Raw genomic sequence first — 26,049 nt, 5'->3', positions numbered from 1 at the left:
TATTCTCATAAACTTACGTTGGAAATCGTGGAAAACGCGTAACTGATTTTTGTACTGAAATGAACATGAAAAAGACATAAATATAAAATTTGATATGTCACACGACCTTTTGAAGCAGAAAAATGCTATGCACAGATATTATAGGTACTAACAAGTGAAAACAAACAATTGACTGCGTTAAACCACTCTTAAATAGCCACACACACATAACTGATATTCCCATATTAATACATACTACAAAATTTGTACCTAATTAGCACCCTCGTGGGTAAGCAGTGATTTTTACAATAAAATTTTTCAAACAAAAATTGTTAATTTTTTTATAAGGAACATTTTTTATATTTAAACATTTGCTCTATCTCTAACCGTTTACGAGATGGGTCCTACGGACCCAAGAACCAATTAACCTATATTGCTCACTTTTTACGTCTTAAGCACACTAAAAAAATTTCAGCTTGATATCTCTTTTCGTTTTTGAGTAATCGTAATGACAGACGACGGACATCTTGTAAACCGTTAGAGATAGAACAAATGTTTAAATATAAAAAATGTTCCTTATAAAAAAAAATAAACAACTTTTGTTTGAAACATTTTTTTGTAAACATCACTGTTTACGCACGAGGGCGCTAATTAGGTGAAAATTTTGTAGTATGTATTAATATGGGAAGTAGTATGTATACAGTTATGTGTGTGTGGCTAAATAAGAGTGGAAATCTTTCTTTATTTACGTCACGTCAAAAAACAAACGGTTGCGTCTTCAAAACTGTCTATACATGGTATTTCAACAGTTAACTCAGTCAATTGTTTGTTTTCACTTGTTTAAAAAAATTATTTGATTTAATTTTGTTTTTAAATTAAACTATATCAATTTTTTTCGTGAATTATTAAAAATATCCTCATAAAATCAACATGAAATCGTGTGACACATGTCACTTATTCTCAGAATAAAAAAAAAACATTAATAATACATTTCATATTTAAAAAAATAAAAATTTGTATTTTGATATATTTTATGTTTAATGAATCTAAATAAATATAAGCGAAATACCACTAACTGACTCATCACGAGATCTCTAAAACTATAAACCCCGATTGACTTGAAATTTAGCATAGTTGGTTAAGGTGGTGAAAAGGAGGATAAAATTGTGTACATGGAAACCTCTAAAATATCTAAAACTATAAACCCGATTCACTTGGAAATTTATAAAATGTACTTTTTATCTTATTGGTTAAATTTAATAGTGCAGATAGCTCCTTAAATGTTGGGTTTTGGACAAAAGTAAGGCACTTACGACTTAAAATTTTCAAAAGAATACGCACTTCAACTATTGCTATCAAAACACATAACACCTGTATATTATTAACTCAGTCAATTGTAATTTTCACTTGTTTTTCCTTAAATTTTGGCAACTTTGGATTCGCACTCCATCATTATTAGGTACTCATATTAGACATCATATAGTTAAAGATATTAACTTCTATTAGTCCAATCATTTTAGGGTTTCCCCTCGGAATAATCCTTTTTCATGAAAAACAGAAATGCTTTTTGATAATTTTTTATGAAAATATAGGTCGAGTAGAGCCTGTAACTCAAAAATTACGCATTTTTAACAATAAAAACACTATGAAAAAAATTGTTTAAAAGTCACAATATTTGAAATATCGTGTGTTTCCGGATCGTTTTCGCCAGTTTGAATTTTAATGATTTCATTGTCTGTTTTCTCGGTCATTTGGCGTCAAATTAATCGGGGGAAAAAATTAGCCCATTTATGAAGACATTTACTTTCATTTAAAAAAAAGAAAAAAAAATGTGAAAAAGGTCTAGTAAATAGAATAAGCTGAATACTTGTATAAACCTTTATTTTGATAGTACAAATGTTGTCTCATAAGTCACATATGCTCACGTGTCAGCGTCCTTAGATATTCCAGGTTAAAGGTCGCAAAAATCAGTTCTTTTAGAATAACTGATTTCTACAATTATAAAAGTTGTAGAGCGTTCAGCTATACGTACCTTAAAGCAGGATCAATCGTGTACCCCAGTTTACAGTGCTTTTCATTGTAAATTTCCTGTTTAAACCACTATTAGTTGAAAATTCATCCTATAACATTAATTAAAACAAACAATTCGATTAAAAAAAAATGCTTTATATATTTTATTTGAAGCACCATAAAATAATACAAATTTTGTTTTACACAAACTAGAAAATAAGAATTTTTGTTTTTATCTATTCGAATTCTATTTATAAAATTTATTATTTGTATTTTGTATGTACAGTTTTACTAAAAATTTTACTAATCACAATAATAATTATAATATTTTAACATTTAACAAAAAAAAATATATATAAACGTACGAAAAAAAAATCTATAAGGAAAAATAATTATATTTACAAAACATTAAAATTTTTTTACTCATCATATAAACATTTTTAGTCATTTTTTGTATAAAAGTATAATATTATATATTTATATTTTATTTTTCTTCAAAGTCAAAAACAATAAAAATTCTTCGTCTTATGAAAATTATTTATATTTGTATTGCTTTTAAAAATTATGAGCTATGGTCTAATTCCTATTTAAAACACTTCTTTTAGTCGAATTTTAAAATGGTCCCAATTCCCCAACACAATAAAAAATATGAATAATTCAAATTTGTTAATACGGAGAGAATAGGGAATATTCACGTATTTTTTTATATTTTTAATTCATTGTTTACACCGTTATAACAAAGTAAAAAATATAAATACTGCTTAAAAATGCTGTATTTAAGTGTAAAAAAATATTTAAAATACATTATAATTTTGAGATATTTAAACGCAGTTTTTTGGCGCTCTCTGTTGATGACGTATAAGTACGTGATCTGTCAATTTTTGACAGTTCAATGTATAATTCACACTTAAAAAAAAATGAATTTACAACACAAAATTTACACTCGTTATTATTATGTGTTTTAATAAAAATCCGTAGAATAGTATAATTCAATGAAAGACCATATAAAATGTAAGCAATTAATATCATACAGTATGTCAAAAAATTTGACAAGCCCGTACTATGATGTCTGATTTTAGAAATTTTTAAATGCCATCACAGAATTTGTACTTTTATTAATTAATTTTAAGTAATTAAAAAGATATTAATTACTAAAATAATGGTTTAGTTGAAATGTCCAGTCATTAAAGTTACGGAAGAAAAATATTTGAACCAAATTTAAATTTAATGAATATTCCCTATTCATATATTACCTGCGTCTCGATTATGCGGATTCTCGAACACAAAAGAAAAGTTGGCGATCGATAAATGTCAAACTGATGACAAGAAGTATCGATATGCTTTCATGCAAAATAGTGAAATAAATAATTTGCAATAGTATACTGGCCGATAATTTTTTAGCACATTCAACGATCGCTTTTGAACTTGCAAACGCCTAAAGCGGCTTGTATCGAGCAATCTATCGTTTTTAAAATTATCTTTTAGGAGTAAATTATTAATGTAAAGTTAATTCGTTGAATAATACAATTAAAGTTATTCAAACATTTTTATTGTGTTGGCATTTTCGAGATATTCTATATTGGAATGTAATTTGTACATAAAATAAACTCAATTCGAAGTCAATTAAAATAGTTTTTATAATTATCGCATAGCTCAAAAATGCAACAAGCGTTTGTGCGTCAATTAATCATCGATTAAAAAAAATCACATTCGGTAATAAAAAAAAAAAAAATTAAAATTCAAGTTCCTCCATTGTACGTGATAAACGATTACTGTCGATTCGACGTCGTTGACTTCGTCGTACTGCGTCAGCCCGCCGGTATGGTTCACTTTTTAATCCAAGTAATATATCCTCTAAAGCACCATTATACACTTCATCTTGATGTAATAATTTCTTCTCTTTTACAAGTTTTGTTTTATTCTTTAATTCATTGATTACAGCATCCTAAAGTAGACAATAGAGTCCAAATAATTTGATGATTTTTATTCAAATAAAATTATTCAATCAAAATATTTTTATGAATTTACATAATTTTTTGAAATTAATTTTATTATTAGATTGATTTGCTTCATTTTTAAAATATTTAAAATTCTTAAAATTTATTTTTCAAATAATATATTTATAGATCAGTCATTAGAGTCACAAATAGTTAATTACTAATTAATTTGTAAGTATGAAATTTAGTTTAAGTTGTTTACTATAGAAAAAATACTTGGCCGGACACGATGTACTTTCATAGTTTTTTCGAAATTTGCAAATTTAACCATTAGAACTACTTTAACACAAAAATTTAACTACGAAAAATTATGTTTGATTTATTCTTTAAATCTAAAAATATCATTATCAGGATACTTAAAACCCTTTTTTATTTTGAATTATAATCTCTTAATGTATGGGTATCTTGAGGCGTCAAGATTTTAATCGAGTATATTCTATGAATGCTTTACTGACGTTAAAGAAAATGAGGCAGCGGACTAATTCGTACAAAAGGGATCGTCCCAAATGCCCCTTTCACCTGAGCTTGTTCCGTAATTTATTGAATCAAGGAATGGTTACGATAAGCCCATTTTAAATACTGGGATTTTGCGCAGGGCATGAGACAGGCCAAACTCTGTATACCCACAGCTATGCCATTCGACTGTACTCGCCTGAAACTTACTAGAGCATAGTTGAGAAGAGTGGTGGGACTCTTGACAGGATACTGTAGATAGAACTACCACCTTCATAACACTTTATTTCTGATAATCCCACTTGTATTGTCTGCATGTAGGACGATGAAACCTCTATATATTTTATTTGTACCTGCAGAAATCTGCTGTCTCGGCTTCGAGTGACAGGTTCTTCTCAAGGAGGGCACAGAGGACCCCTTGGTCTAGGTGCTAGGGAATCATTTGCGGTACCCCTCTTATATTTTATTATTTTTATTAATGTATGGGTATGGTCTCTATTAACGATATTTTAGATTTAAAAAACAATTCAGCATAATTTTTCATAAATTCGTTTTCTGTAGAAAGTCCTGTTTCGGTTGAGCAATAATAATTTGATTGGGCCGATTGAAAATTTTCTAATTACTGATCTATTTTATAAAAACAATATACTTATAATTGATCATATTGACATGTCATGGAATGACCGATTATACTATGTTTGCTAGGTATGAATTTCAAGTTAAACTTCGGCAGTTTATTAACTTCAATCTGATATTATAATATTGAAATAAAAAAAGTGCTTGTAATAAGCTCCGAATGTTAAATATTTTATAAAATTACACTATATAAGCTTCACTTAAGCTTGGGTTTTCTAAGATAGCGATGGCGTTACAAGCAATTTGAATTTATATTAATAAGGGCAGATAAGTAAGTTCTTAGTATTAGTTTGTAGATTCACCGTAACTTAACGGCCACTAGATAACTCCACTACTATTTAAAAAAAAAAACTCAAGCTTTAAATAATATTAGTAGAGTAAAAGATGTTACAAAAAACTTGGTGGAATGTGTTTTTTAGGTGTCAGATATCATTCGTAAACTATGAGTTATTTGCGCAAATGTAAATAAATAATAAATGAGTTAAAAAATAAATAAATAGGCAACTTGTATTGCGTATATGTTATACACGTTTTATATGCAAGATATACTTGTATAACGTATATGTTATACAAGAGTTTTTTTGATTATTTGATAAACACCCAGTTATGCAAAACACAATCTTATGCATGTATAATATGTACATAGTACAAGTTGCCTATTTATCAATTTTATAAGGTCCGTTTAATTTAATTAACAATTAATAATTTATTAACAAATAGAAACATTTGTGCAACTAAATAATGATATTTGACACCTAAGAAACACATTCCACCAGGTTTTCGCAAAAAGTGTGAGCTGTTTATTTAATTTTTCTTAATCTGTGTCATCTTTGACTGTACTATATTTTTATTGTTGTGCCTTTTAATATACGAAGTACATCCATTAATTCAAGCCATTTAATAATAATAATAATAATAATAATATTAAAATATGTAAATAAAAAATACGAAAAGCCTGTCCGAAAAGATGAAAAAAGCAAGACAATGAAAGATGTGTACCACATGCTTAGTAAAAGCGTTTATCAAAAATATTTTACATGCTCTATAATTCGTACGCAAAAGTGATTTGACTACAAATTATTGTGATTATATCAGATAAATAAGTGTGCAACTTTTGAATCAGTGATGTAACAACATAGGATTCTATGTAATACACAATTAAATCGAGTTATTCTATTTGTTTTACTTTGATTTATTTTTGAGTTTCCGATCCAACCTTGAGTAGTCGATTCTGTGCTACATATCAAAGATGCAACAGTTATAATAAGGAAAATAGGTCGAATTTGCACTTGTTACACCACTGTTTCTTATTTTATTTAACTTATAATGAAAATGAATGTTTTTAAATTCATGAATTTTTAGGGTATGTTTTTATTTTTCTGTACAAAGTCAGTACTTTTTTTTTTTCATAAACTTATAAACATAGTTTTTTTAGTTAATTTTAAATAAGAATACACCCTAAATTTTGTAACTGAATGAAAATAAAGCAAATTTTCTGACTTTAAAAATAAATATTGAATAAATTAATATATTTATAAATTTCATACAGGTCCAAATGCAATATTTAGAATCATTTAAAGTATATTCCACTTAAATGTTGAATAAATTTTAACAGAGAATTGGAAAAAATTTATCAAAGTCAGGGATGTATTTTTTAAAATTTTAAATAAATTATGCGACATTTCGTTTTGCAAAAATATTTATCACATTGCTTCATCGAAATCGAATCGAGCATATATATAGTAGTCTGTAGATTCTTCTTTATATTAATTCAATAATTTAAAAAGAATCAATAAACCTTTCGTGATGAACAATCAATTAAATGGAATATACTTTCAAAAGAGTTTTTAAATGTCTAGTTTTTTACAAAATATGATCATAACATTCTATACAGCTAAATCCATACACTGCATGCGTTGGTATTTAACATTACCAACGATAAAATGATATCGTGATGGTATTAAACCTTCAAAACGATTGCGAAGGAAGATTCTCTCACGCTTATTTTAAAACGTTTATTTTTCAAAATTTCATGCTTTACAGGATAGCAAATAAATTTTTTTATAAAAACTCAAAACACAATAAAAAAATAATTTATTAACAGCTGTGAGAGTTTTTCTCATTACTTCAAATCATCAATATCAAAAATTAAAATTTAATTTTGTGTATGGATTTATTCTATATGACCAAATTAATTCCCACCAAAAAGATTATTATTGCGAATAAATTTATTTTGTTCAGTATGCTTAAAATAAAGTGATCTTGGTAATTGTGGTATTACCTGCTGCTTTTTCTGATTAATTTTATTCAATTTTATCACTTCTTGATTGGATTTATTCAATGCATTAATTGCAGCTTGCTCCAATCTTCGTCTCTGTTCATTTTCTTGATCGGCAGCCTATAAAAATATAATGCAAATGAATTTCTCGAATACTTTTATTTGAAAGAAAATAAGAATTTTACCTTAAAAGATCTAGCGAATCGAACTAAAAGAGAGAAGAATGTATTTGCATCGATAGTACGAGGTGATTCACCAAAATATTCAACACACTCTCGGAATGCTTCTTGTGCAGCTTTAGCATCGGCTTTTAGACGTTTTAATTTTTCTTCAGTGTTTGCTAAGAAGTCACGTAATACAATACTATGCGGACCTTTTCCTTTTACATCAGCTTCTTTTCGTACTTGTTCCATACCTTTTTCTAATTCAGTTACATCTGTTGCAACGTTTTCTAATGACACTAAAATAAATTTTTACGTTATAATTCTCGGAAACTTAAGTTTTTGGATTATGAGCTATTAAATATGTAAATTTTATTTATTTACCTGTTGCTGCTTTATCAATATATAAAAGTTCTGAATCGAAATTCATTAATTCAGGAAATTTATTTCTAATTGTTGCAACTATGTAATGTAATAAACATATTCGTTTATCTGTAGACTTAGTATCCAATAATGTATCTAATGATTGTAATTTAAATCCATATGCTGGCCCTCGTTTTCCACTATTTAAATAATTACCAAATGCTAAAATTACTTCTAATATAGATTTTAATTTTCTAGAACTTTTTACGGAACTAGATCCAGATATCACAGCTTGAATTTGCTGAAAAATTTTAATTACATTAAATATTTAAATGAATTCAAAGTTATATTGTCGAAAGGTAGTCGGAAAATAAAACCCCTTTCATTTATTTTAAGTTTGTTATAAAGAAAATGGTATTTAATGAGAAATTTTCTTCAAATTGACCGTCAATTATTCATATACTAAGAAAAGACTAGCCAAAATATGAAATCATTCCTGTTCTTGGTTTTCGAAAAAAATGATGTTAAAGAAACTAGTTTAAGGCGGGTTACGATTAATTTTTTGTTTTGGACTAAATGATTGACAACTAATGTCATAAAATGAATAGCAAATATCTTCTATCTTAGTCCAACTCATTACTATCAGTCCGAAAAAAAAAACGAAAGAAAAGGACTTTTTGTTGAAATGAAAAGGTCTATTAATAAAATCTTCTACTGTATTCCAATCATCACATTTATTAAGACGCGGTTTTATTGTGGTTATTTTTAAAATACAGTGGGAGACCTTATTAATTAACATAAAAATATAATTTTAATACTCACTGGTGTTATTAAATGAAGATTATCAAAAAAGTTTCCAATATAATTCATAATTGCTAATTTAGCAGATATTCGTTCAACTTTAGTGAGTTGTAAAAGAAATTTATCCTCTTCTGTTAATAAATTAATATTTTTCTTTTCGATTATATATTCACGATATGCTTTGGTTTCTTGTTCAGTTGGTACCATTCGTTGTAATAATTCTACATTATCCAATGGCAACGCTTTCAAATCTAACGAATTTACAGCTGTTATCACTTTTTCAACTGGCATTTCAAGTTTTCTTCTTGAAATAGCTATAAGAAATATAAAAAAATTAAATGTGTTTACCATTTGGCAACGAAACGGGTCTCGAAATCCGTAGACTCCGGGTTAATAATAATTATAATAATAATAATACACAAGGGAGATAAATGGGTCCTTAGCACCAAGATCAAGGAGGTCTTTGTGCCCTCCTTGAGAACAACCTATCATTCGAAAGCAATACGATGAAGCTATAGAATTATGACGAGGTCTGACGCCACGTAGAAAGCCCACAACTTCTCCACCGGGATTGCTCCCAGAATTAATGTATCCAAGGTTTCGGATCTAAAAATTCAGGTTACTGCAGGTGCAAATAAAATGTATTGAGGTTTCATTGTCCTCCATATAGGCCTTACAAGTTGGATCATCCGAGATCCTCATATTATGAAGGTGGTAGTTCAATCGACAGTGTTCTGTCAAGAGTTCCAGCATCCTTCTGCTGATCTAGTGAGTTTCAAGTGAGCACAGTAGAATGGCCTAGATTCTGGGTTACACCTGAAGAGAATACTTATAAAATAAAATTTCCCGTATTTTATAATTTTCCCCAGGATATAGGAGGTTTAAAAATATACGAATATAATGATAGTTACCAATATTTCGAAGTCTGGTATGCTGTAATAATGATATATTTTCTGGTTTTTTAAATCGTTTACTTGGAAAACTACCCAAGCCTTCAACTTCATCATCACCATGATTGACCATAGGCCCACTAACACCAATTTTAAATCTTTCTTCAAAATCAGTGAAATCGATATGATTATGTAATCGATCATCATCCAATTCATTAAAAATGGTTCCTCTTACTTGATTTGGTTTCAATGCAATCCAATTAAGTGTTGGTAATTTATATTTAGTTTGTACTTTTCGTTTAATAGTCATAGCTCCATTTGGTGCTTGCATCATACCAGCTGGAGGCGGTGGGGCTTGTATAAATGGTGGTGGTTTTGGTGGACTATGATTGGATGGAGGTGGTGGCGGACAAGGTGGTGGTGGAGGTGGTATAGGTGCTGCATTTGAAGGAGTAGAAGGCATTTTTGGTGGTGGTGGAGGGGGTACAGGTGAATTTGGTTTCTTAAAGTCTGTAAAATCACCATTTTTCGTGTGATTTAGGAGATCAGCAAGACTGGCAACTGTAAATGAAATAAAACGAGTATTAAAAACAATCTGCAATCACATCACTTCTGCAACTATCATAAAAATTTTCGAAACTTTACGAATTTTGACCAATTCAAGGGTCCCATTTTTTTCGTCATTATATTTTCGTCGACCAATCGTGTGGCATAATTCACGAAAGTCTTTCTTTGGTCTAGAATTAAATAGTTCAACAAATAATACTTACTGGTTGCACCTTTAGGTAATGATTTTGTAAGAGATTCCAACTCTAATATTTTCGATTCAAGTAATGATTGTCGATTTTTCGATTCTTGTTCATGTTGTTTGACAACACGTCGAAGTGTTGATACTTCTTCATCAACTTGTCGTCGAGTTTCAAGCAACTCATCACGTTCAGCACGTATTTGACTTAATTCGGTTTCTAAAGACGCAAGTTTTGCAAGTGCTTCCCGTTCAACCTCAGCTAATTTATCATGTGCATGCCCTAATTCATCTTCTAATTCTGCAACCTTTTCAAGTGCAGCAGTTTTTGTTTCACTGTCTTCCATTAAGGCAGCCACATCGAAGACATTATCCAAATAGGCAGAAATTTGTACTTGTAATTCTTCACTTTCGGTATGTCGCAAACGTTCCAAATAACCATCCAATCCCAGTGCAGTAAATTCGTATTGTAAATGTACCCGAAAATTCATATCTTCAACGGAATGTACGACTATGTTTACAAATTGCATACATGCAACCATAAATTCAATATGAAAATTTTCATAGTTTATAAAATATTCCATTAATGTTTGGAATCGATGACCCTCCTGGCAGATTTCTTTGAAATTATTAAAAGCTGATAAAATAATTTCATGACCTCCTTTGACTAGACATATTGCAGCTAACAATTCCAGCACCAAAGCTTTTGTTCTTAAACTTTTATGTATTAAACTTAGTGCTATACAATTTATTGCTTCTCGATGCTGAATAACCATATTGAAACCGTACTGGAAATAAATTATAAACAAATAAAAAATCTAATAATATTTATCCTCTCTTTTGTTCACAATTTTATGAATTTTAATTTTTCGGTGGAAACTCTTTTTTTGAAAATGAAGTTTTGCCATTGATACTCGCTGACATTGAAACTTTCTATAAATCCAATCATCAAAATTAACCTGATTTTTATACTTTTTGGATCAAAATTACCCCATCCACTGAGTTTCATCAAATTTCAAAACAAAAAATTTTTTTCCCAAATTTCTCGATTTTTAAAGAGATGGTACCCGTTAAAAAAATTGCAAAAAATCGAAAAATTTTTGGTATCTCCAATTTCGATAAAACTCAGTATATAAGGTAATTTTGACCCAAAAAGTTCAAAAATCGGGAGCATTTGATGACTGGTCGAATAGTTTTTGAGTTACGGACAAAAATCGATCCAAATATTGCGATATCTCAGGAACTCTGCATCCAATCATTAAATTAATTTGATTTTTATACTTTTTGGATCAAAATTACCCCATCCACCGAGTTTTATCAAATTCCAAAACAAATTTTTTTTGTTGCATTTTTCTCGATTTTTACAAAGGGGTACCCCTTAAAAAAATTGCAAAAAATCGAAAAATTTTTGGTATCTCCAATTTCGATAAAACTCAGTATATAAGGTAATTTTGACCCAAAAAGTACAAAAATCGGGTGCATTTATTGACTGGTCGAATAGTTTTTGAGATACGGGCCTAAATCGAGCCAAATATTGCGAAATCTCAGAAACTCTGCATCCGATCATTAAACTAACTTGATTTTTATACTTTTTGGATCAAAATTACCCCATCCACTGAGTTTCATAAAATTCCAAAACAAATTTTTGAAATCTGGATGGCAATCGAGAACCATGGGCCCTAGTTGTGATTATGGGAACTAAATTAGATTTACTCACCTTATTATTCATAATAGCTCTCATACACATAATACAGACATGGATATCATCTTTGGCTTCACCCATATTTAATTTCGCTACATGTTTGGATCGTTTTTTTAGACCTGGACTATCTGTGATATCAATTGGAGGTCGTATATATCCATTATTATGTGATGTGTTATTCATGTGTGTCGTATTGTTACCAGTTGTACCTAAACCTTCTTCAGAACTGGTTCGAGATTCATTTATTCTTTGTTCATGACGCATCATCATTAGACGAAAATTTAGATAATCAATTAGAACATCTAATCCTAAATTATCTTGATCTAAAAATTCTCGAACCCACCTAAAAATATAGAAAAGTCCTTTTTCAAAATTTTATTTCGTTTTTCTCGGTGAACAAATTAATATAGTTGCTGTTTGAGGCGCTACATTGTAGGTTTTGAGCTTGTTAAAATACAGAAAGTAAGTAATTTTGGAAATACAGTGGTTAAGTGGGATCTGATTAAATGTCTCTGTGATCTGTCTACTTACTCGATATGATTTGTTCTTAATGAAATTTCTAGATCTCGCAAAACTTGCGTTGAAGTTGATTCACCAACCATTTTTCGTTTCTGTAATAAAGTCCAGCAATTCTAAATACTTTCAATAACATTGAGGATTTAAATAAATGGTAACTTACTCTATGACTTCTGGATGCTTTTGGATCTAAATATGTGCGTAACTTGTTTAGATAATATGATGGCGGATCTTTGGCATGTACCATTTCCTGTAATTAAAATAAAAAAAATCGTTAAATTATTTGTCGTATCAAAAGATAAAATTTTATTTTTTTGGGGTCACTGAGCACGATTCCGAATGAAGATGTACTACCCGCTTCTGGGGTTATTCGCCCCCGCTAGTCCAAAACAGCAGGATTCTGTAAATGTTCGACAAAATGGGCCAAAAAAGTATACTCGGAAGTTTTTGGGGTCACTGATCACGATTCCGAATTTTAAATAGGGATATACTCCCCCCTTTTTAGGGTTTTTCGCCCTTCGTTGACCTAACAATGCAATTTTCTGTAAATATTCAATTTGGACCAGTGAGGTGAATTACCCCAGGAGGGGGGGGGAGTATATCGAAATTCTGACTTCAGAATAGTGATCAGCGATCCCGAAAACCCATAAATGTACGTTTCTGGCCCCATTTTGTTGCATATTTGAAGGTTTTGAAATTTTCAAAAATCACCTATTATAATATGGGCTTTTTTGGCCCATAGCAATGGCCAAACTTTCTAGCGGCAAGAAGTTAGATGTAGATTTTGATATATAGACCTTCCTGAACATTAAAAAAAAAAAAATAACTGGCACGATTGATTGAGGTACATAAAAATTCTTCATTTTAGCCTTTTTTGATCTCAAATGATTCTTCGACAACCTCATTCCGAAGTTGGCCTTACATATTGAAATAAAGTAAAAATACTTTCAAAAAATTTTCTAACGATTGGAACAAGTACAGCTAAATATTTGTATTTACAATAGAATGGGATTGAATTTAAAAAATGAAGTCTTTGAATACAAAATCACTGAAGTTAAATAAACAAAATCATTATTTTTATGAAAGAGATTGATTTTAGTTTAAAGTCATGCATTGATGGAAAATAAAATTGTACTTAATTGGAAAATATAATCGTGTAAATAAAGCTAATATAAAAATTAAAATAACATATCTTTACGTTTGCTTTAAGGAAGTTCCCTCACCAGTAATAGAAAAAAATAAATTAGTAGAAAATGATCCAAATTTTTAGTATGTTGTAGTTAACGATACATATTATTAAATCAAAAAAAAATTTGGGTATCTTATCGATCAATTAAGAGAGTAATTAATTAATTAAAAATACACTAAATAACATAGCATGATATGAGGATGGTTTGTTATTTAGTGTATTTTTAATTAATAAAAACTCTCTTAATTGATCGATAAGATACCCAAATTTTTTTTGGATTTAATAATATGTATCGTTAACTACAACATACTAAAAATTCGGATCCTTATCTACTAATTTATTTTTTTCTATTACTGGCGAGGGAACATCCTTAAATATAGAATTAGGTTAGTAACGAAAACATATCTATCATGTCTAATCCATAAGTGATTGAGAAAACTTCAGTTAACAGAGAGTTTGAAATAAACATATTGCTCATTTTTATAACATCTACTATATTTTTTGTATATTTGTAACAAACATCGATAGCACCATGATAGCACACAGTTGGTTAAGCTGTAGACTTAGTTTACTAAAATCAATCAAGTAATCCATATGGGCAATAGACGTATAATCATGTAGAGCGACTGGTCTAATACTAAAATTAATGACGTGAATTATGATTCATATTTAGAGAATGTTGTGTTCATAATTAATTGCTTTAGTAATAAATAATGACCTTAAAAAATAACATTATTACGTCTTTATTACATACATTATCAACTATTAGTCCAATAAAAATATCAATTCATATTGAGATTCTGAAAGGAGTACTGTTTGCAAAACCTGAAGAACAACATCTGTAAGTTGATTAATTCGTATGCTTGAAACTTTAGGGACTCAAGAATTATGTTACAGGGTAAGGCACCCCACATACACTCAACTTAGTTGACAACAAAGTTAACAACCAAGTTGAATTTTTTTGTCATACTACACGTATCAACCAAGTTAACAACTTTAATATCAACATTAGTTTTTACAAAGGTAAAGAACTATAAAGAAATATTAGATTGTTTGACATAAATTTGTTTGAAAGTAAATGTCGATGAAATCATCAACAATTTGTTGTATTACCAAAAATGTGCCAAACTGGTTTATAATATCCATTCTATCCATTTATTACGAGCGCAAAATTTATGGGAGTATGTATTATGATGTAATAAAAAAACATTCACACGTTTTTATATCAGGTCATAACTATTTTATATTAACATTGGTTTGTATATCATTATACACTTGTGCTTAAGGTAGTATGAGCACCAAGGCAACTTTAGATTTAGGCTTGAAATTATTTGTAGCTTACTTTTAACTTTGATGATGAATTTTGTTATAATTTCATGAATGTATGATGTTCATGATGTAACTACAATAACAAACGTGCGCGTGTTCCTAGAATCAATCTTCTCGTTTAGAATCAATCTTGCGTTCGTTCGTAATATAATACTTTATAGTGAACTTTGTGATCGGTGGCGTGCTCAAAATATTGTGTCGCGTGCCGTCAATGAAACGCGAGCAATTGGTTCACCATTCCTGGTATGCGCGTATTATTTTTCGTGCAAGCCACCACTGGCGTTTACTATTAAAATCCAGCTTGCAATATTGTTGGGAATAACAAAACAACTAAGAAATATATTAATATTTTAACGTTTTGTAGTTAGGTAATCAGCTCGATCTTTAAAAAACATTAAAGCCTTTTAAACAAGACCATTAATACTTAATACACAATCAAATTGGACGATTGTCAAATATATCATTCAATATTTGCTTTATCTATTATGTGGAAACCATTATTATGGGACTTTGTCCATTGTCAAACTTTCAACATGCAATTTATTTTACTGATTTGAATCTAACTCACTTAAAAATATATTTTTTTTAAATGAATGAAGATCATTTTTTTAAGACATGACATTCATCAAATCTAAATTGCTGGTTTTTTGTAAATGAATCAAGCTGTCACGTTGGGTTTATTTATGTAATGCATTAAAGTTGGTTGTATTGTCAGTTTGTCACTATTATCTACTATCATTTTGAATCACTGGTCAAAGTGTATTACTCAGATAGATTAAGGTTGTTCGATGCCCTTCAGAAATTGTGAGAATCGCTCTCATCACGACACTAAAGATGTAAGCAAAATAAGATTACCTGTTAAAAGAGTATATTTTCGTGTACTTTTTATACCATGTATATATGTAATCTCAAGGTATACAAAGTTTAGTCTCAAGTTTAAAAATATTGATGCAACGAACACAATTTTCATATAGGTGTTCATAAATTCACCTAATTAGTCCATTTCCGGTTGTCTGTCTGTCCATCTGTGAACACGATAACTCAAAAACGAAAAAAGATATAAGTTGAAATTGCTCAGGACGTAAAAAGTGAGGTCGAGCTCGTAAATGAGCAACATAGGTCTTATTTTATCAAGATATGGCAGAATTATTACTAGTGGATTATTGAATAAATTCCCGTGTGACAAACAGTTTAGTTGGTAAAAATAAATTAAACGTTGAATTCTTGCACATTAACTTACGCAAACAGCAATAATAATGCAATGCAATAGTCAGGATTCACGTGACGACTGTTAAAGTTAATAAAGTATGAGATAGCTTATAGTAAAATATTTGATACAAGAAATGAAAGTAAAATTCTATGAAGTTTAATTACAATAATTTAGATCAATTACTATTCATTTACAGAATCATTTACAATAATTATATCATATCATATTTAATAGTTAATAGTTAAATCAGGACAAGGTTTTAATTCAAGTACACAAGGAGTGTAAAAAATATGCTTCATAACTAATATTAATTAATGATTATTGTTCAGCAAGTGTTAATAGTATAAATCATTTTTAAATCTAGTGTGAATGCCACACGACCTTTGTAACTGAAAGGCTATAACTATGTACTCAAGGGTTTAATGACATTTCAAAGAATATTTCTTCCTAGAGGCTTTGCACTTACATTATAGGAAACGGTTTTTACTAAAACTTTTTGAAATTAAATGAGCTTAGTAATTCTTGATGATCAGTATCACGAACTCCTGAAAGTTTTTGGGATATGAAAGGTTAGAGTTCAAAAAAAAATTCACCTTGACTAATATCTGGCGTAATATCTTGAGAAAAAAAGTCACTGTAAGATTGATGACTTGGATGAAGTCTAAATTTTTGTATGAATTGAAAATTAGATAGCAGCCCCCTTTAACGCCAAAATTATCCACCGGAAGCGCTGATGTCGATTTGATTGTTCCTACCATGACTGCACACCCAACGAATAATAATTTCTTAATAAGAAATTATACTGGCTAACTACTTTGAAATCTTCGACGTGGATTGTTTGATTTTATTAAGTTAAAGTAGTATTTTATTTACGAAGTCGTGATGATTAGATAAGTTTTACGACGAAGACAATTTTCACATGATAGAAATTCTAAAATTCAAGTATCTCAAGGATTACATTTAAAGTAATAGTTTTTCAAATGCACTTCTATAAAATATTACTATAAAATATTATTATACCATGTATATATGAAATATACATAGTATATTAAGTTTAGTCCCAAGTTTGTAACGCCTAAAAATAATGATGCTAGGGAAAAAATTTTGTCATAGGTGTTCATACAATCACCTAATTAGTCCATTTCCGTCCGTCCGTCCGTCTGTGGAAATTTACAGCGTACTCAGGACGTAAAAAGTGAGGTCAAGTTCGTAAATGAGCATCATAGGTCAATTGGGTCTTGGGTCCGTAGGACCACATCTTGTAAACCGTTAGAGATAGAACAAAAGTTTAAATGTAAAAAATGTTCCTTATCAAAAATTAAACAACTTTTGTTTGAAACATTTTTTCGTAAACATCACTGTTTACCCGTGAGGGCGCCAATTAGGCGGAAATTTTATAATATGTACTATACTTGATTATCAGTTATGTATGTGTCACATGTTTGTATGTGTAATGTAATAAAGAAATCAACACTGACTATACATGGTATTTCAACAATTAACTCAGTCAATTGTTTGTTTTCACTTGTTATTATTAATATTAATATTGCAAATTCATCGCGGATTTAACATAATATATCAATCAATGTTGAAATTTATATAATATAATGGATTCTTTTATTTATGTGAATTTGTATTTAGAGAAAAATGACTCATTGCGGTCAAAACAGATATCAAATAAAAACTGTTTATATTAGATTTGATTATTTGAATAGTAATAAATGTGGAAAAATAAGTAAAAATGTGGAAAAATTTATAGGCACATATATAGGAAACATTCCTGTATTTTATGGTAATATGAAAACAAACGTTCAATTATACAATCTATTTATGTATAAAAGAACAAACTGATTGACTGATCGATCAACGCACAGCTAAAACCGCCGAGCCTAGAACTAAAATGAAGGTTAAACGTTTTTTTAAAACCAAATACATTGCTTTGTAATCAAGTAATGAGTTATTTTTAGCTTTACAATACCACGCAATTACATAAATATATAATATATTGTGTGCAAGTGATGCTTATAAATTTGATAATATAGATATCGTTCTTCAATCATCAATACCCTAATTATAGTCGTCTCTGTTCCATCAAATAATGGATCTTCGATGAACTCATAATTAAATTAAAATTTTGTTTTTATATTATCGACAACCTTATATTTTTAAGGTATTATTATAAACTACAAGATTGTCTAAATATTTTAGATAATTTTTTATCACACTCTCAAGATTTTTTGATATTAAAATATCCAATTGAAAAGGATAACCTATATGATTCATCATCATCAATAAACTTTGAACGGGTAAAACTAAGCATTGGTTAACAATATTTAATAAATAAATCGTAAACCCAGGGAGAAAATGAAATCATTCTTAGCACTCGGTCATATTTAGTGTTTGTTCCACAAGAAAGTTGATTTTGGACAATTAATTATGAATCATCTTGAACCATGCCTGTACAGTTTATGCATATTAATAAAGTTCATGAATTTTTTTTAAATTAAAAAATCCAGTTTTATGACCCACCCAATGCAGCATACCTATCGTGAAGTGTGGCTGGCTGGCGTCAATATTATTTAATGGCCATAGGTGATAAATAACTGTTATCATTATTTATATCTTAAACAGTCTGTCACTGTTTTTTTGTAGTAAAGTTTAAAAAAAATTAAACTGTAAAATGTTTATATAATGAACATAAAGTCACAACTTTCTAATGATATAATAATTAGGGAACTATTATGAGGCAGATGGCAGAGTATCTTCAAGTTTAAATCACAATCTTAAAAAAATTATGAAGAAAGGTAAATTTTACTTTCTCATGACTACGATTAAAATCATTAGCATGCAGATTAAAAAAAATATGAAATTAAACTAATGAATGCAAGCTTTTTTTATTTTATATAACAGACTAGTAAACGAAAAAGTATCAAAATTGTCTCCGAAAAATACGTGTTGGTATTTTGGGTTTAGGTGTTTAATATATTTATTATAATCAGATGTCTATGAATATATCTGTCAAACTTATTTGTGTTATGTCGTATAGTGATACCCATATTACGTTATCAAATTGGATGCCCGCGTTTTTGACAATTAAAAAAAGGTTTAAAATTTAATTTAAGTTTTTGGTAAGAAAGCGTGTATATTTTACCGAAATAAATTTTTGGTGGCTTTTTATTAGCAAAATCAACATTTTAAAGTACTTTTTCAAAAATAGTAGAATGCCCTATTAATATTTTTGTATAAATAAAAGAAGTCAGTGGTAAAACTAGAGAAAACACTCATACAACAACAAAAAAAGATTAATGATTCATTCAAAATATTACGTAATAATAAAACACAATTCAGACATAAAATTTAAATAGTAAAACACACACAGAATGTATTTTTATTTAAGTAAACACACCACGACCATGTTTTTTATGAATTATGACATAATGTAAACAAACAATGTTCTTCAATATGTGTTGTTTTTATACTTGAATGAAATTATTATTATTATTATTAATATTATTAATTTTTTTTTATTTGAATAAATCAACCTTCTATAAGAAGAAAAAAACTTTACAAATATTTTATTAACATCATCTCAACAGCATTGAACTGAACAGCACATGAGGAGTCACATCATGCTAAAAAAAGCGGTGTTATAAGTTTGACCGCTATGTGTGTGCCTGTCTGTTTGTGGCATCGTAGCGCCTGAACGAATGAATCGATTTTAATTTTTTTTTGTTTCTTTTGAAAGGTAATTTAACGGAGAGTGTTCTTAGCTATCATGTGTGAGCTTAGAGTTTTGGCGATGATCTTCAAAATCGATTCAGTTTGGAAGAGGCATGACATATAATTTTAACATATTAATAATTACTATGAAAATGGATGGTCAAATATATCTGGCTCAATTCATTTCGAAAAGTGAAATGGTAAAATAATTAGGTAATTCAAAACAATAATTCAAAAGAACAAAGTCAACTCAAATATTTCCATTTCAATTAAAATATTTCCAAAAGTTTGTCCCAAAAAATGATATCTCTCTAAGTATCCTTTTCATCTCATCTGATGTCCTTGATCACCACTTTGATATTGATTTAAGAAGGAGTGTTATAAGTTTAAAGTGTTTATCTGTGCGTCTGTGTGTTTCTCAGTGGCATCCTAGCCTCTAAACGTTCGAACCGCCTTGATTGAGAACATTTTATAGCAAGTTTCCAAAAATCGGTTTACAAAAAATAAATCGCATTTTTCGGGTTTTTTTTTTAAATTTTGTAAATTTCAATTGTATTAGTATTGAATTGCAGTTAACTTTAACTGCAATTTTACGAATTCATAAATACAAGTGAAAATAAAATGAAAAAAAACATTGATTTATATTTATTTAATAATAAATTTATTGTAACTATTAAAATAATAGGGCGCCATGTTTTTCGATTTATAAATAGAGTTGTTATACCATAATAGTTAATGTATATTATTTTTGATTACAAAACATATGTCTTATTTATCTCAAATAGCAGGTGTTTTTATATGAATTTATTATAAAAATCAGAAATTTTAAAATTTATTAAGAAATGTTTCTTTTACTTTTTTCAATACACTGCATACTTTACAGCAGAAGGTAAACTAGACATTTTTTTTAATTTTTGAGACTTTTGAAAAAATGTTTTATGTTTTTGAAACTTTTGGAAAAATGTTAATACAACTGCATTTTTTCCCCGAAATTCCCCTAGATAAATTGCGCGTTAATCTGGATTCAATATTATTAAAGACTCAATTATTAAATTAAAATTTTCTTGTTCAGATTAAGCATAAATTGAGACACAGGTTGGTGCAGATGACGTGACGTAGTTTTAAATAAATGGAGGTCAGTAAGCAACGTAGGTTTATGTATGGTGGACTCTGTATACTTCTTGTGGAGTTTGTAAGGCGTATTTTTTTATGCACTCCCGGCGTACAAACTGACTATTGAGAAAACTATACTGAGATGTTCATACATAAAGCTGCGAATCCAACAAGTTGTCTCTTATTTGCGCTAGACCTCAAGGTTCTAAATTTCTTTCGAAATCTTAAGAGATAAATAACACTCTCAAATGCATTAGTAGACTATATCCACTTTTTCACAGCGGACCTTACTGTGTTACTGTGAAAATTCAAATTAAGTAAATATTAACAACTTTTTAAGTTTGACATTCATTAATACTCGGTAAAATTGTATGTCGTTTACTACAATGCTGGTATGGTATAAAGACAGATACATATAGTATCTATGCATCATTGACTCGTCCGCCATAACTATTGCTAATGATACTATTCTCTCAATGTTCAAATTAGAACGGCGTTCACACCAATACTGACATAGTGATATTCACAAAAAATTTCTTACCGTGTACTTGCTGTACAATTGTCAAATTTACCTACAACTTATTTCTCATAAAATAATTGTGATTGTAGTTATATTAAGTACTAAATTATAATATCATAAACTAACTGTTCACTTTTTAAAAAAACCGCATTTAATTCAATTAACTTAAAAGGAGTTAATTTATTCTTAATTTTAATTGCTCATGTACGTTTTTAGAGTTAATTGATATTACAAAAATTAAAAATGTTTAGACTTATTTACATTGAAGAATAAGTGAATATAATCTCTATCTCTATTATAAATGCGAAAGTAAGTATGTTTGTTTGTTTGATACGCTTTCACGATAAAACTAGCGAATTGTTTTTAATAAAAATGTACAGCAATACAGCTCCTACTTCAGAATAACACATGAGAATGATTTCCAACGTGGTAAAATGATTTTTTGTAAAGCCAAAGATAAGTAATTTTATAGAAAGAAGTAAATAACAACAAGCTCACATGATGAGTCATTCGAAGAGTCACAAGAGTCACGATGATCACAAACAAATACACAATATTCAGGTTTGACTACACGGTATTTATTCTAATAATAGTTCCAAAGATATATATTTGCATATAAAAATTTCATACATTTGCACATTCGACGCGAAAATAAATACTGGTATTATTTAAAAAACAAGTGAAAACAAACAATTGACTGAGTTAATTGTTGAAATACCATGCATAGTCAGTGTTGATTTCTTTATCACATTACACATACAAACATGTGACACATACATAACTGGTACATATTATAAAATTCCCGCTTAATTGACGCCCTCACGGGTAAACAGTGATGTTTACGAAAAAATGTTTCAAACAAAAGTTGTTTAATTTTTGATAAGAAACATTTTTTACATTTAAACTTATGTTCTATCTCTAACGGTTTACAAGATAGGTCCTACGGACCCAAGACCCAATTGACGCTGTAAAAATTTCAGCTCGATATCTTTTTTCGTTTTTGAGTTTTCGTGTCCACAGACGGACGGACGGACAACCGGAAATGGACTAATTAGGTGATTTAATGAACATCTATGACACAATTTTTTTCCTAGCATCATTATTTTTAAGCGTTACAAACTTGGGACTAAACTTAATATACTATGTATATTTCATATATACATGGTATAAATACGAACTATGTTCCCAATAAAAGTTCCAAAAACAAATCTACAAAAACTTGCTCAAAGTTTTGACGTCTGTAGCTCCGAAGCAAAGCTTTTCTAGACAGACACATGTTTATTATAACGACAAATCCAAAAAACAAGTCTGAAATTTGTACTTCGAAGTATATTGAATGAAAACTACTGAAGTAGACTTCAGGAATCCTGACTATTGGCGTAGAACTTCGACGAAGTTTCGAAGAGTTTCATTAATCAAAAATTTGATATGAATTTTTTTGTCTAATGTCCTTATTTATAATTCAAAAGACTGGATTGAAAACAAATTACACTTTTACATCGGTTGTCATAGGACCGTGTATTCATACCTGGTTTTAAATAAAATTTGATCGTATACTCAGATATATATTTATTTTATTATTATCCATCCATTTTTATAAAGAAATAAGAAATATTTATAGACACAGAGAAAGTTAATAATTGGTGTACTTTATGGATGTTTGCTGCTTATTTCTATTTTAGACTAGTCGTATTCAACCCAAAATTAGCGATGTCACTGCTTCACAACAATTGAATAGTCAAATATAAAAAAGATCACGGCGTATTTTGTTAAAATCTTTATTTATTGCCGCCTAATTTTGTTTTTGTCTGATGCACCGTTTTTCTTAAAAAGTCGAAAATCATCGAAACAATGCAAATTGCCGTTAAGAAACATAATTTTTAGCAAAAAGGCCATAGTTTTATAAATAGTTAATAAATAGGCTTCTTCAATTTTTCGACGAAAAAATAGTTGATCCAACTCGTCTATTTTTATATGAATGATAAATAACATATTGTATTACAATTATTTATTGTTTGTTATTTTATATAAGATACTAGCCATTACCCGCGACCGTTTCGCTGGACGCTTCTAACTTTTTAAAAAATAGTTTTCAAGACTATGGTTTAGAATGATTATATTGTGTGTCCATAAAGTATGGAAATGATCGTAGAAATCGACAAATGCAATTAAATTCGAGCTTCACACACACAGCTTCATTCCTTGGGCTGTGGTAGGGGTTAGCTTTGAAATCTTTAATAAAAACCTTTATTTTTGTTAGAGATTTTGGGTTCGAAAAAAGTTAAAACTACTTACGATTAATTTCATGGCTAGATAGAATTGAATTCCGAAAGCTCACCTGAAACAAACAAAAATAACAATTAAAAATAATGTATGTTGTAAAAAATTAAAACTCGACTGCGTTAGATAAAATCTTTCGCGATCTTAACATTTATGGTTCTTTCACAAAATTTTTTTAAAACACTCCTACAAGTTTAGGGAGTGATTTCTTGAACTATTTCCTTTATTATCTGTTCTAAGAGATCTAAATTCCTAAACGACCATTAACAATCCTATTTAACACCTCTAACAATATTTATTGGCATACTTCTTCCTTTAGGTCCGTAAAATTAGCAGTGCAAAATCGGCGAAAATAAAAAAAAAAAACGCCAAAATTTGTTGCTTTTTAGTTGCTAATTAGTTGCCGAAGAAACGATTTTGTTGCTCAAACCGATCAAAAAAAATCGGCAACAAATCTAGCTTAACGTTAAGTTAGCGTGAAAAAATTAATAAAGGTGTGGTATATTGCTTGATTGCAAGTCAATTTGTTGCTAATTTGTTGCTTTGAAATAAATTTGGAAAAATTGAATTTTTCCATTTTTGTAAAATTTAATACTGTCCACGCCAGCTTAACTCCCAATTTTTCCAGGTTAATTTTGATCAAATAATTTGTTGCTGCTCCTGAGGTGACTTCTCAAGGTGTGTAGAGTCAGCAACAAAATATAAACCGGAAGTCGGGAAAGTTTGGACACCGGTTAGTCCACAAACCGGTCACGCCAGCTTAACTCCCGATTTTTCCGGGTTAATTTTGATCAAATAATTTGTTGCTGCTCTTGAGGTGACTTCTCAAGGTGTGTAGAGTCAGCAACAAAATATAAACCGGAAGTTGGGAAAGTTTAGACACCGGTTAGTTCACAAACCGGTCACGCCAGCTTAACTCCTGATTTTTCCGGGTTAATTTTGATCAAATAATTTGTTGCTGCTCCTGAGGTGACTTCTCAAGGTGTGTAGAGTCAGCAACAAAATATAAACCGGAAGCCGGGAAAGTTTGGACACCGGTTAGTTCACAAACCGGTCACGCCAGCTTAACTATCGATTTTTCCGGGTTATTTTTGATCAAATAATTTTTTGCTGCTCCTGAGGTGACTTCTCAAGGTGTGTAGAGTCAGCAACAAAATATAAACCGGAAGTTAATAGAAATGGATAGTATGAAAGCCTAAAACCAACTATTAATCTACGATACTCATGCTAGCTCGATCCCGTTAAAAGTATGATTGACATCAAATCTAAGAGTGAACGCTGCGATCTACGGGTTGGCCATGCCTTTAATGGGGTCGAGTTAGGACGGGTCTGCGGGTTTTTTGGCCCTTGCGTTCACTCTGTGATTTGATGTCAATCGTACTTTTAACGGGATCGAGTTAGCATGAGTATCGTAGATTAATTGTGGTTTTTAGGCTTTCATACTATCCATCAATTGTGTCGTCAACCCTATTTTGTATACACAAACAAAGTAGATGTCACTTGTTGACGCCATATTTGTTTTGATACCTACTTAATACTTAAATATTTAAAAATATTATTTTATTGATATTTTTATAATTTTTGTATATTTTTAACATATTTAATAATAAATAAGGTAAATAAAATACCATAAAAACATATGTTTAATTAACTTAACCCATATTTTCCTGAATTAAAGAATTTTTCGGTATCGTCGCATACAGATTCATAATCTACATAAAAAATGCTTGAAAATGTTTTTTTTCCTGATTTTCTAGGATGTTTTATAAGAAAAATTGCTAAAACAGAACTATTACCAATTTGGTAATAGAAAACAATGAATAGTCTCCTATTCATTGTTTTCTTTTACTTTTAATTTAATCAAAATTAACCCGGGAAAATCGATAGTTAAGCTGGCGTGACCGGTTTGTGAACTAACCGGTGTCCAAACTTTCCCGACTTCCGATTTATATTTTGTTGCTGACTCTACACACCTTGAGAAGTCACTTCAGGAGCAGCAACAAATTATTTGATCAAAATTAACCCGAAAAAATTGGGAGTTAGGCTGGCGTGACCGGTTTGAGAACTAACCGGTGTCCAAACTTTTCCGACTTCCGGTTTATATTTTGTTGCTGACTCTACACACCTTGAGAAGTCACCTCAGGAGCAGCAACAAAT

General features: G+C 29.5%; 1 protein-coding gene across 4 annotated transcripts in view; it reads right to left on the bottom strand.

Annotated features, from left to right (window-relative positions):
• Positions 1–3,170: 3,170 nt before the first annotated feature.
• LOC123294668 (formin-like protein) overlaps positions 3,171–26,049 on the bottom strand; it is a 116,843-nt gene continuing 93,964 nt past the window's right edge. Inside the window, exons 3-12 of one of the 4 annotated variants that reach the window (XM_044875772.1) lie at positions 12,681–12,781; positions 12,547–12,636; positions 12,031–12,358; positions 10,335–11,101; positions 9,590–10,122; positions 8,700–8,992; positions 7,899–8,178; positions 7,539–7,813; positions 7,357–7,473; positions 3,171–3,934 (exon numbers count right to left, since the gene is read on the bottom strand). In XM_044875772.1, coding sequence (XP_044731707.1) covers positions 3,722–3,934; positions 7,357–7,473; positions 7,539–7,813; positions 7,899–8,178; positions 8,700–8,992; positions 9,590–10,122; positions 10,335–11,101; positions 12,031–12,358; positions 12,547–12,636; positions 12,681–12,781 — 2,997 coding nt within the window. In that variant the 3' untranslated portion in view covers positions 3,171–3,721. Of the gene's footprint in view, positions 3,935–7,356; positions 7,474–7,538; positions 7,814–7,898; positions 8,179–8,699; positions 8,993–9,589; positions 10,130–10,334; positions 11,102–12,030; positions 12,359–12,546; positions 12,648–12,680; positions 12,782–26,049 lie in introns of all 4 variants that reach the window. The other 3 variants (XM_044875770.1, XM_044875774.1, XM_044875771.1) reach the window with 3 other exon arrangements.

The sequence above is a fragment of the Chrysoperla carnea genome, chromosome 3 (genome assembly GCF_905475395.1).
Source record: "Chrysoperla carnea chromosome 3, inChrCarn1.1, whole genome shotgun sequence".
NCBI lineage: Eukaryota > Metazoa > Arthropoda > Insecta > Neuroptera > Chrysopidae > Chrysoperla > Chrysoperla carnea.
This window is presented reverse-complemented; position numbering and strand designations above follow the sequence as displayed.